The sequence below is a fragment of the Lotus japonicus genome, chromosome 6 (genome assembly GCF_012489685.1).
Source record: "Lotus japonicus ecotype B-129 chromosome 6, LjGifu_v1.2".
NCBI classification, from domain to species: domain Eukaryota; kingdom Viridiplantae; phylum Streptophyta; class Magnoliopsida; order Fabales; family Fabaceae; genus Lotus; species Lotus japonicus.
In genome coordinates, this window is record NC_080046.1 from 50,483,816 (window position 1) to 50,497,514 (window position 13,699).

Consider the following 13,699-nt stretch of genomic DNA (forward strand, 5'->3'; position numbering starts at 1 on the left):
AATTGAGAACTTAAGTCTCTCCTATGGGATGCGACAAAAATGAGAGAGGCTAGAGAGAAAGGCTCTGCAAGAGAATCTCAGGCGCGGTGGTTCCGGCGATGGAACCAGAGACAACAATGGAGAAGTGAGCGATCGGGAGGGTGGCAAGATCATCAATGGCGACGCTCTCAGCCATGGAGAAGGAGAAGTTATGAGCATGGAGGGGATCAACGCCAGTACAGGTCTAATACCAGTGATTTTCAACGTAACGCCAGGTATAAACAAGAAGCAGTGAATCAACCAAATCAGCGCAACAATGGCAACCAACGGGAGCGGGAAAGATTTGTTCGAAATGTAGACCAGTCTCATATATCTTTCTCTGTGTTCGTTGATGGGTTAGGAGACCGAATTACAGTGGCCAAACTTCAGGCTATCTTTGGTAAAGTGGGTAGATTGGGGGATGTTTTTATATAGCAAAAGAAGAAGTTTACACGTCGCTTTCGCTTTGGGTTTGTTCGGTTTTCCAGTGATGAGGAAGCATGGCGAGCAATTAGAATGTTTAATGGATTACGATTGGAAGGGGTTTTATTGTGGTACAGAAAGCAAGATTTCAGAAGCCAGGTAGGGTGTCAAAGATGTCGTCGTTGGGTAGGTATCGGTATGAAGTTCAAGGAAAGGTTTGGCGACCAAAGGTGCAACCTGTGGTGCGTGAAGAGGGGGTAGCTTTACAACATAAAAAGCAGCAGGTTCAGCAGGAGGAGCGTCCACAGCAGGAGGGATCTCATTTAAGCTTTAATTTGTTAGACCTGAATGAGGCTTGGGTGCAAAGGTGCGCACATGCGCGTACAATTGGGTCCATGAGCGTCGACATTTTGCAAGAGTCGTTTAGCAGCATTGGACTCTACAACTTTCGTCTCATCCTTTTGGGAGCGAAAGAAGTTTTGCTTGAATTTGAGACTAAGGAGGAGATGCAGAGCACAATCACAGAGTGCAGGTATTTTTTAGAGCATTATGTAACTGATGTCACGCCGTGTACTATTTTCACGTTTGGTGCGTCTCAACTTGTTTGGATTCGCTTATGGCAAGTCCCCCTGGGGTTGTGGACTCAGCCTTTCTTCTCAACGGTTGGAAATAGGCTCGGGACCTATGTGATGTCTGATGATGCAACCACGCTACGACATCGAATTGATTATGCACGCATATTAGTTCGAATGAATCATCCGCTTTTGAATTGTTTCACTATGTCTGTTGATGTCGAAGGGACGTCCTGCATTGTGTTGGTTGAGAAGGACGCCGCTACTTATGATTATGGGCGAGTTGAAGTTATGCCGTCAACGCCAGTGAAAGAATATGTGTTAGATGAGAGTTCTGATGATGAGTCCATGAACGATGGGATTGCCACAACCCCAGAAGCTGCTCATGAAAAGGACTATGAGTCTGCATTTGATGTGAACTCTAAGGAGGAAGATGAAATCTATAGGAATGACAAGATGGAAGGCCTGGCTTTTTTACAGACCGAGGCAACTGAGGAGGTGTTGTGTGGTGGCATGGCGGTGAGGAAGGTGGCGGCAGAACTGTGTTCGGAGTCGCCGGTGAGAGACAATGGAGATGCGTTGTTTTCAAATTCAAAAATTGCACCGGTTTATTCAAGAACGCAATTCAAGGAGCCATTCAAGGGCCTGGTCGACTCCATTAAATCAGGAGAGCAAGTCAAGGAGCAGATCTTGGTCGTAGATAAGGGAGAAGCGTGTGTTTCAAATTCAAAGGTAACAACAGTTAATTTTGGGACGAAATTCAGGGAGCAGAACACGGTCTTGATGGATGCAATTAATTTAGCAGCGCAAACCAGGGAAGAGGTTTTGACGAGAAATCATGGAGAAATGAAAGTTTCAGGCGAAGATGAAGGAGAACTGTTATGCCACTCGTATGATTCTAACGGTGAATGAGGAAGCCAATTTCGTGAGAACGTGGAGGGCATGAAATCAGGCGATCAAGAAGGAGTGCAGATACGTGATTTGCTTGATTCTGGCTATTCAATAGAGGAGGTTGAGATTTGGAAAAAATCATTAATGGGTCAGGAAAAATCTGATGAGGGATTTCAAATTCAAAATAAAAAGATACAATATCTTGCCAAAGATTGTGCTCAAAAGTTTGCTGTTTCAGGTTATTCCTTCAATGCACAAGATTTATGTTTGAAACAAACTTATTGGCAACCAAATTATTATCTCTGGGACCCACAGTTTTTATTTCAGCACCAAGGGAATGGGGCGTGTTTGGGTTCTTATGCGGCTTATCAAAACGGACTTCTAAATAATCAGGGGCAGGTCTGCTTGCCTCAAACTACTCAAGTTTTCTATCATACGTCCCCTAATCAGATTGTGCGATAACAGACTTCAACGACTCCCTCTCTTGTGTGTCCTCCTCGAGTTACAGAGGTGGAACAACAGAAAATACAGTCTCCTGCAAGTTACGAGCCTGCTGCTATAACGTCGCAAGGAGTGGTGCCAACTCCACAAACTAACTCTTCTAAAAAAAGCTCTCAACGGGGACGCCCGAAAGGAAGCAAAAATAAACCCAAACCTTTACCAGTTGACTTTTTGGAGCCAGCTCCAGGTGAAGATGGACTGTCGACACGTGCACAAAGAACGTGGTTGTTAGGGAAAAAACTGGGTTTGAAGCCAAGAGGGTCAGAAGCTTTGATGATTAGAGGACTAAAGGCTCAAATTCGAGAAAATCACCCTCATCTTAATTGATATGCATGGTCCTTGGCTTACTTGGAAGATTGGGGGTTTGGGGGTTTTATCGACAAAGGGAGGCCGTGAAGAAGGCTACTTGGAAGATTGGTGGTTTGGGGGTTTTTTCGATGTGGGTCTCTGCTGTTGGTGCTGTTTTTTTATTGATGCTATCTTTTTAAGATGTTGCTGGTGCTGTTAGCTTTGCCTGCTGGTGCTGTTAGCTTTGCCTGCTGCTGCTGTGCTATTCACGTATTTTGGAGGAGGGCTTTTTTGTGTCAGATATATTGTAAGGGGTGTAAATATGGCTATCTTAAGGATGTAGTACTCTTTTTACTTGCTAGGCTTTTTCCCACAGGGTTTTTCTTAGCGAGGTTTTAACGAGCTCATTCTTAAGAATTCCTTTAGAGCCGTTTTGTGGGGTTTTCGTTTGGGGTGCCTTAGCTGACATGCTTAGTTGCTCGCCGGTTCGGCCTTGTGTACTTTCGATCAGCCTTGAGAACCTCTTGGTTGTTTTATTAATAATATTTCTTTCCTTTTCAAAAAAAAATTAAGTATTATAATTTTATATAATGTTAAAAAAATTGTAAAAAACCCGTGCAACGCACGGGGTTATATCTAGTTATAAGTATAGAAATGTGAAGTAATTCAATAAGCTCTAAACTCTAAGTTAGAAGTTACCTCCAATAGTTTATTAAAAAAATTATAAGGTACTAAAATAAACTTCTTTACCAAATATTTTAAAAGAGCTTTTAATTATTAGTCAAATAAGTTTAACTATTTTTTATAAGCAAACTAGTCATTTTACCCGTGCGATGCACGGGGGGTTTTAATTTTTGTTTGTTGTATAAAAAAATTTAAATTTATATTATGTTTATTTAAAAATAGTTTATGAGTTAAAAGGACAAAAAAAATTGAATATAAGAAAACACGAATTTGTAAATTTTTTCCGTGAAGAATGTGTTTGCTTTTATTTTATAGATGCACAACTATTTTAGTTATTAAAATAAAAAGAATATGCTGAGAGAGATTAGAGAAAGAGTCTCTGGTTGGCTACCGCCGGCGCGGTGGCAGCGGCCTTGGAGGCCGACGGTTAGGAATGCGTCACGGCGTACGGAGGAGGACAATCGATACTTGCAGCACTACAATCATTCATGGGGTTCCAGGCGTTTCTCACAGCAACATTTTGACCAGGAGTGTTATGGCAATGAACGCATAGGGCAATGGCAGCAGAGTGGAGTTCATGGAAAATATGCATACGAAGATGGCCGGCGTAACAGATCTGAAAGAAATCAATCGGCAAGACAGCAACCGGTGTTTAACCACAGGGATAATCCAAGAGTTACACGACCTGAGAAAATAACCAGACAGCAGCAAGATCTTCTTTCCCAGCCAAGAAAAAATGAGCAAAAAGGATCTAAACAACAGAAGGAGTCTTTTTCAGTCTTTGTGGATGGCTTGGGAGAAAGGATGACAATTCAAAAATGAAGAGCAATTTTTGAAAAAGCAGGTAGTTTACGTGATGTTTTCATTCAACAGAAAAAGAAGTATCACCGTCGCTTTCGTTTTGGATTCCTGCGTTTCAACAATGATGAGGAGGCATGGACGGCGATTCGAATGTTTCATGGCTTATGTTTGGATGGAAATTATCTAGTGGTTCAGAAAGCAAATATTCAGCGACCATCACGTTCTTCTGTGGTTCCGTTACCAGGGAAAAACAAATTCGAAATACAGGGGAAGGTATGGAGACCTAAAGCAGAACAGCAGAAGAAAGAGCAAGAGCCACGTCAGGAGATTAATGTAAAAACCGGTAAGACGCAAGATGCTGTAATCCTTCCTGAAAACTACCAATTACGTCTTGCTGGTTCTGTTATGGATGAAGCATGGATCCAGAGATGTGCAAGGGCACGTACCCTACTGTCAATACCTGTGGATGTTTTGCAGGAACAATTTGGACAAATAGGTTTGTTCAATTTTCGCCTAATTCCTTTGGGAGCAGAGGAAGTGATTCTGGAGTTTGAAACTAAGACAGACATGGAGGAAACTATTACAGAATGCACATTTTTCTTAGAGCAAAAATTGTATGATATTCAGCCTTGTACGCTGCTTTCGTTTGGGGCGGCTCAGCTAGTATGGATTCGTCTGTGGCAGGTTCCGTTAGGCTTGTGGAATGAATCTTTTTTTACTTCTGTTGGAAATAGGCTTGGTGCTTATGTTATGTCTGACTCTCCTACCTTGCTGCGACATAGAGCTGATTTTGCCCGTATTTTGGTTCGTATGCACCATCCAATTCTGCATTCCTTTACCTTGGCTGTTGATGTTGGCGGTACAACGAGTATTGTTCTGGTTGAGAAGGATCCAGAAGCATACAATTATGGAACGGTAGAGGCAATGCCGTCGACGCCGGTTAAATTTTATAATTCACAAGATGATGGGAGCTCTGATGAAGGATCTGTGGGGGAGGTGCAGGGACAAGATACAGTGGAAACGTCTGCTGTGTCGCTCTCTCTTGAGAAGAATTATGAAGCCGCTGTCGTCATCGAAACAGGTACGGTAGATGAGGTCTATAGGGATGGAGTGGCGGAGGGATTAAAAATTTGTGGTGCTTCACCATCTGAGAGAGTGTTGGATGCTCTGCGTACGGCGATACCGGTGGAGGAGGAAGCGGGGACGACTAACAAGGGCTGCTGTAGGCCGCAATCAATGGGGGAAGAAGTGGGGACAGATCAAAATTCAAAAATTCAGGCGTTGGCAGCCATCAATGTAGCAGAGGAAAGTAAGGAGCAGTTGCAAATGCTTATTGAATCAGGTTACACGTTACAGGAGATAAAGGAATGGAAGGATAATTTAAATAAAGAAGATATTCTGTTAAAAGAGAAACAAATCAGTGATAAATTCATTCAGAATCAAGGGAAGGGATATGCTGTTACGGGATACTCATTCAATGCTCAGGATTTGAATAAAAAATCATTTATTTGCAGGCCTTTTAACTCATCCAGCTAGGGCCCGCTTGGCAATACAAAAATTAATGGGGTTGAGGCATGTTTGTCTGCCATGAAATCTGTACAAAACAACTTATTTGAGGGTGCAACAGCTTCTGAAATTTTGCCAACCTCTGCAGTACGTGGAATCACAGATATCTTTGTGCGTACATCACCTCATCAAATAATAAGAACACGCATTTCTCAACCCACTCCTGGTCGCACCTTTTCTTCTCCAGAGAGGCAAACCTTACAGTGCTTTCCTATCCCGTTACCAGATGCGCTTGGTTCATCAGTGATTTTGGAAGAGAAGGAATCACCAAAACAAATTCATCTAAGAAGAGTGCACAGCGGGGTCGCCCAAAGGGAAGTAAAAATAAACCTATTCCTCTTCCGCATGATTTTTTGGAGCCGTTGCAAGGGGAGGATGGTGTGACAACCAGAGCTCAGAGGACTTGGCTTCTAGGTAAACAACTGGGGTTGAAACCGAGAGGGTCTGAGGCTTTGATGCTCCGTGGTTTAGAGACTCAAATCCGGCAAAATCACCCTCATCTCAAGTAATATGTCTGGACCTTGGATAACTTGGAACGTTCGCGGGCTAGGTGATTCTACAAAACGTGAGGCAGTAAGGAAATCAGTGATGCAATTGAAACCGGAACTCTTGCTGTTACAGGAAACTAAACTGAATGAGCAACATAAACGTACTACAACTCTGTGGACTCAAAGTTTGTATATGCAGCATGTTGAGTCTAATTCTATTGGAACAGCAGGTGGATTAATGTGTTTATGGCGGGAGAGTTCTCTACAGGTTCTGACAGCGGCGGTGGAAACATGGTTTATTCTTTTGACTGTGAAAATTCCTAATCTTGATCAAACAGTGCTTGTAGGAAATATATATGGTCCTCATTCGGAGGTTGATCGCAGATTATGTTTTGAAGCACTTAAGAATCGTGTCATGCGCCATGGTGGTTTTGTATGTCTTGGGGGTGATTTCAATGCGGTCTTGCTTGGTTCAGAACGTTCCTCAGGAGGTGTTTTACATGCAGGTGATTTAACTTTTCAGCAGTTCGTTCAAGATTGTAACTTGTTGGATATGCCTTTGAACAACGGTGAATTTACTTGGTTTTCAACCCGTAATGAGGGTTTATGGAGTCGTTTGGATCGCTGGCTGGTGTCTGATGAGCTACTGCCTGGGACTTGACTGCGCTTGAAATTTTTGTACCTTGGTGGATATTTTAATATGGAGATCATAGATTATATGGGGGCATGCTTTCTTGTTCAGATGCAGAATGGCTTTCCCATGTTGGTGGTACTCTTTTTCCTTCCTAGGTTTTTATCCCACTGGGTTTTTCCTAGAAAGGTTTTAATGAGGCCCCTTCATGGGATTCGTGTAAGGCCATTTTGTGGGTTGGTGGTGGGTTTTGTGCATTTCTCATATATGCACTTTGTTCTTATATAATTTGGTCAGTCTGTACTCTACTTTAGTCTTGAGCGGTTTTTGGCTCAGGCTCTTATATTAATATTACTCATTTCGTGTTCAAAAAAAAAACTATTTTAGTTATTATTGGGTTTTGTGTTTAATGTTGCACTATTAATTTAGTTTGTTACAGAGGAAAAAAATAAATTGCGTTACACGGGGTATTATGTTTATTGAGCTAAAGTTTAATAAAGTAATTTATCTTATTAGGTTTATAAAAATAAAGTTATGAATTAAAAAATTAAAATTAATTTTAGATGTAAGTTAACTTAAATTTTTCAGTGTTTTTTTGTGTGTCGTATGTGTTTGTATTTATTTTGTAGTGACATAATAATTATACTAATTTGTGTTTTTTACGTTTATTTCAACGTTGAACTATTTTATTCGGTCTTTTATATAACAATTTAATTTTTTATTTTAGTGAGATGAAATATTATATGAGTTTAATGGATGTGTACTGTCACTGTAAAGAAATTTTACAATGTCATCCAATTATTGTATGTCACGTGGGATAAATGATTATATTGCTCATTTATTTTAATTAAATTACAATTATAGTCTCTGATGTGACGGAAATCAATTAGACGTTTGTGTAAAAAAAGTTTACACCGACACTATATATTACCTTTTCTCATATTATATATGAGCTGATAAAAGACATTTAGTAAGTAATGATTCTAAAATTATTTTGTTACAAATAGAAAATAGAATGATTATTACATTGAGAATGTAACTTGACATTTTGATTGACTTTTTTTTTTGAAAACAGAATATGCTAATATATATAGTGTTGAGAAATAACCCCTCTCAACATGGGTGCAGTGACCTCATCAGCAAAAAGCCGGCAAAAGCTCAGTCTCTACAGCAAAAACCTTCAAAAAACCACAAACACACAAGTGTGCTATAAACCCCCAAGAGACTACCCGCTAGAAAGGTTTCTATTAAAGTCGAAAAACAGCGATGGATCAGGGGTCCTATCAAGCCGCTCGACACCTAAGGGAAACAATACAAATAAGAAAACATAAATCAGACAACAATCAGCAACTGACCGCTACGCCACCAAAAGCTCCCCGCCAACTCCACGTCCGCAGCCTCGACGCACAAAAACACCTAGTAAGGAACTAACCAACACAACTAGAGCTCTCTCCATAACTTAGCATCACAGAGAGCAGGCTGATCGAAACGCTTTCAGATCCAGATTTTAAGTGCTACACAAGGTGGTTTGTTAACCGACAAAACCAAAAGCTTTAACTATTTGTCAGTGAAACTGGTAGCAAGAAGATATGGTGCAGACAGCAACACATTCCTTTGTAAAACAACCAAGAAAGATCGAAAGAGACTTCCTCTAAACTCCTCCAATTAAAAATCGTCCACCATCACAGACTCCTATTTCTGGGTAACATAGAGGACCCAAATCCGATGGCTTTCACGAAATATAAGAAAAAAATAGAAGACAATAGTTAGTATAATGGGATAAATATATTTGGATTTGTTTTATATTATTAATTTAATTTTCCCATTCATTAACTACATGGAGCAGGAAGGTTACAACTCTTTTAGTTGTGACAAATTTTTTTTGGCAGCAAAAGAATGATTGAATATATTAATTAACAAATTTTGTGCAAATTAGAAAATCATGATAAAATTCTCATTACTATAATTTGATTCAACCATTTAGTAAAATAATAATCACAATACACATCTTTTTTTTGAAAATGAAATGGATATTATTAATAGAAGCGCTTGAGTCAATAGCAACTCAAGGCGAGAACCAAATACAATCTAAACTGAACTCGAACGACCTATAAACAAGCTGGCCGATTAAAAAATAATCCCATCACCATCCCACAGAATGGCATAAAAGAAATCCCAAGATAGAGCCTCATTAAAACCTTGCTAGGCAAACCCAGTGGGAAAATCCTAGCAAGGAAAAAGAGTACTACAATCTTGAGATAGCCAGTCTGTATCTGAGTTCAATGATATTACATCCTTAAGCTCAATGCATTAAATCAATCACCAAAACCAGCAATAGCATGAACCTTATTAATCACCAAAACCAGCAACAGCATCTATAAAAAACCTTCCATATTCGCACCAGCAGTAACTATCAGTAGCTGTTTTATTTTAACGACAACAACATGTGGATTATGACAGCAACAACAACATATTTCTTTTGACAGCAACAGCAAGCATGTACACCAACACTCAATAACAGCTTCAGCAAAACAGCAAACACAGGCACAACAACATCCATAACAGACCACATAGCTCTTATTACCCAGCAACAGCTACAGTCAGAATCATCCATTTTTCGCACCAACAGCATACAGCAACAACACATTTATTTTAACAACAACAACACTTTCATTTTGACAGCAACATCACATTTTTTGTGACAGCAACAACATAACTCAATAACAGCTTCAACAACAGCATAACAGCACAACAACAACACAGCCAACAACAACAACATCATAGAGCTCTGTTTTTACATAACAGCTACAGCAACAGGCGGCAGCAACAAAAACAGACCCGCCTCAGCAACAGTAAACGTCCACAACAGTAACAGCAGCAACTATGCAACAGCAGCATTCGCCCACAGCCTTCACCAAGGCCACCACAACTTAACAGACACCATCTGCTACCTGTAAAGAGTTCTCCCACCACAGACACATGAGGCCCCCCGCTGCACCCTCAGAATGAACCTCCACATGACGCATTTTCATACCTTGTGTCCATGACTCTACCGTACGCTGTCGCTGCTCAGTTAACTTTGTTTCATGTAATAACAAAAGTTTCGGCTTCCCTCTTCGTTGACCCTCCCAACCCCCGTACGTTCCATGTAAACCACAGACCTGGCATATCAATTAAGGTGTGGATGATTTTGTCAGATTTGTGCTTCCAAGCCTCTAATCATCAAAGCTTCCGACCCTCGTGCTTTCAGACCCAATTGTTTTCCAACCAGTCAAGTTCGTTGTGCGCGAGTCGTCACTCCGTCTTCTCCCGGAACTGGTTCCAAGAATTCAATAGGCAGTGGTTTAGGTTTATTTTTACTCCCCTTCGGGCGCCCCCTCTGAGAGCTTTTCTGTGAGGAGTTTGTTTGTGGTGAAACTATAACAGAAGTGGATTTCTGGACAGGAGTTTCGACATGCTTAGTTGGGGACGAAATTTGCTTCTGAACCTCCTCTTGTTTACCTTGATCGTGCTTTGGAGTCACTTGCACGGATGTGGAGATGAGTTTCCTCACAATCTGATTTGGAGTTGTGTGAACGAAAACCTCTGTTTTTTCAGTTGCACATCCAGCTTCCCCAAACTCGTTTTTGATTTTTTCCTTGTTAGCCAAACACGTCTGTTCTTGGAAGCTCAAAAACACGTTTTGTGCTGCTTTGTTTCCTGGCAAACACGTCCCTTGTGTTTGTTGTTGAGGAGAAAAACGTGGGCCCCAGTTCAAAGCATTTGAATGCCTAAAATAATCTATTTTTAAAACCAAATCCTTGGAATTAAATGAGTATCCTGTAACCGGATATTGTTTTGAATCATCTAGGGCTGGATTTTGAATTTCTTTATTCAAAATTTGTTTTCCATTATCAGAAATCTGATTCCCTTTTAAATTCTTCCTCCATTCCTCAATGTCATTCAATGTATAACCAGCATCAAATAGGTCTTGTAACTGCTCCCTTGAATTAATTCCAGAATTTATGGCTACCGTTTGAGAATTCAAAAATCCTGCTTCTGATTGTTCTCTCGCCGGCGGCTCCGTCTGCGGATCCATCTCCTCCGTGTTCTGTTTCAGGCCACCGTCCAGCCCTTGCACAACCGCTTCAACTTCAAGCACAGCAAGGCCTTCCAATCTATCGTCCCGATACACTTCATCTTCCTCATCGAAAACAACATCTACGGCGGGCTGAAAATCTTTTTCCTTAGCGTCGTCCATGATTATACCAAAACCATCGTTCATATCATCATCATCACAATCGTCTTCCTCTGACACATATTCCTTCCATGGCGTAGTTGGCATATTTTCGACACACCCGTAATCATAAGTAACATAATCCTTCTCAACTAAAATAATACAGGAAGTACCATCGACATCAACAGACATCGTGAGACTTTGAACCAGCGGGTGATGCATTCTAACTAGTACTCGGGCATAATCAACTTGATGCCTCGAAAATTTTGCTGCATCCGAGAACACATAATTTCCCATTCTGTTTCCAACTGCAGTAAAAAAGTGTTCAGTCCATAATCCTAATGGTACTTGCCAGAGGCGAATCCAAACGAGATGTGCAACGCCAAAAGTAAGCGCAGTGCACGGTCTAATATCAGAACTTTTGTTCCAAAAAAGTCCGGCATTCTGTAATTGTGTCCAGCATTTCTTCATTATTCTCAAATTCCAGAATCACCTCAATTGCTCCTAATGGAATAAGGCGAAAATTATACATCCCAATTCGACTCAACTCATCTTGCACAGTGTTGACAGACGTGAGGTCAAGGGTGCGTGCCTGAGCACATCTCCTGAACCAACCATCACCAGATTCTGGATTCGTGAAACGCAGCGGGCCAAACACTGGCTGTTGAGATAATTCCCTTTGCTGTTCTGTTACCTCATTTTCTTGTTTTTCTGCACCCTGGGTGTTCGTCTGTGGTTGTCCCTTTGGTCTCCAAACTTTTCCTTGAATTTCATACTTATAGCGTCCCGGCGACGGCACCTTCGACATCCGAGAAGGTCGTTGTATTTTTGCTTTTTGAACCACAATAAAATTGCCTTCCGAGCGCAGGCCATGAAACATACGAATGGCCCTCCATGCCTCATCATCTCTCTGGAAACGAACAAATCCATATCGAAAGCGTCGCCCGTACTTGTTTCTATGCTGTATAAAAACGTCACACAGATTCCCTGCTCTACCAAAGATTGACCTTAATTTCGCCCGCGTAATCCTCTCGCCTAGACCGTCAATGAACACTGAGAATGACTGCTGGCCTGATTTCTTCCTTTCAAATTTCTCATGTCTGCCCTCTGGTTGTGTTCGCCGCTGCTGCGTTTTCAATTTTGCATTAGCTACACCAGATCCTGATTGTCGTTGAAAGCCAACATTACCATAGGTATCTCGATGCCATTGCTGCTCCTCTCTACGTGACCACCACCGCCCCTGTTGCTGCGTGCTTAAAGGATTTTCATCAGCTCTCCTTAATCCTGTCTGACGTTGAGGACCACCATAGCCATGGTTATCCCAATGCCGAGTTTGCTCCTCTTTATGCTGCTGCGTCCACCTGTTCTGAGATGGCATCGCCGCTCCTTGCCATGGCTGAAAACGCCGTGGTGGAGGTCCCTTCCCAGTGCTTCTCTCTCTAAACATCTCTACTGACGACATCTACATCCAATCCACATCTTATCCTTAGTTTTATATTTATATATTTTTTTTAAATCCAAATTAATTTACTATGTCCTATGGAATTTTGTAAATGATATTAAAATTTTAAAGATTAATAATAATATATTATTTATTATATTATATAATTATAATCCAAATAAAATTATCATCCATGTCCTATGGATTTCCGTAACTGATATTAAACTTTTTAATTAGTGTGCAAATAATATTAACTAAACACCAATAAAATATCAAAGTGTAAGCGAAAGGGTTAGTAAAAGGTTTATTGTCGCATTCATATCAAAGTTAATGTTAAAATTTCAAAATTAATTGCTAAAGAATAATATTAATATTTATTTATAAATTGTATAAATTTGATAATAGTTTTCTATGTCTTGTGAAATTCCGTAACTTATGTTATAATTCCCTAGAAAATTTATCGTGTCTTTTGGAATTTCGTAACTGATATTTTATTTTTATTTAATTTGTAAATAATATCAAATACACAACTAACAAAAAACTAAGTGGAGGCGCAACGGTTAGTAGAAATTTTATTGTCGCATTCATATCATATTTAATGTAAAAATCCCAAACTTTAATATCTAAATATTAATATCAATATTGATTTACATAATTTATAAATTTGAAATAATTTACCATGTCCTAAAGAGAGTTCCATAATTGATATCAAATTTTTTCAAGATTAATATTAAATATTAATTTTATATAAATTAAAAATAATTTTCATGTCCTATGGAATTCCGTATATGATTTTATTTTTGTTTGATTTGTTACTAATATTAATTAAACTCTAATAATAAGAAATTTAGGTGTAGGTTAAAGGATTATTAGAAAGTTTAAGTTGACATTTATAATAAATTTAATGGTAAAATCACAAGCTTGAATTGCTGAATATTAATATGAATATTAATTAATATATTATATAAATCAAAAAATAATTTATCAAGGAATTCCATAAATCATATTGGTTTTTTTTATATTAGTATTAACACTAATTAATTTATTATATAAGACTGAAATGATTTATGATGTCTTATGGAATTTCGTAACTGATATTAAGTTTTTTAAGATTAATATTAATATTAAATAATATATATAATAGGAAATTAAAATAATTGATATGTCCTATGTAATTCT

At 39.5% G+C, this 13,699-nt stretch overlaps 1 protein-coding gene across 1 annotated transcript; it reads left to right on the plus strand.

The window, feature by feature from the left end:
- The first annotated feature begins 614 nt into the window (after positions 1-614).
- On the plus strand, positions 615-1,925 carry LOC130725503 (uncharacterized). Its single transcript, XM_057576722.1, has one exon. The coding sequence runs from the start codon at positions 615-617 to the stop codon at positions 1,923-1,925; it is 1,311 nt and encodes a 436-aa protein (XP_057432705.1).
- The last annotated feature ends 11,774 nt before the right edge of the window (positions 1,926-13,699 follow it).

What these genes read in the sequence shown, in the direction of transcription:
- LOC130725503 (XM_057576722.1), top strand. Translation starts at nt 615, where the DNA reads ATGTCGTCGTTGGGTAGGTATCGGTATGAAGTTCAAGGAAAGGTTTGG.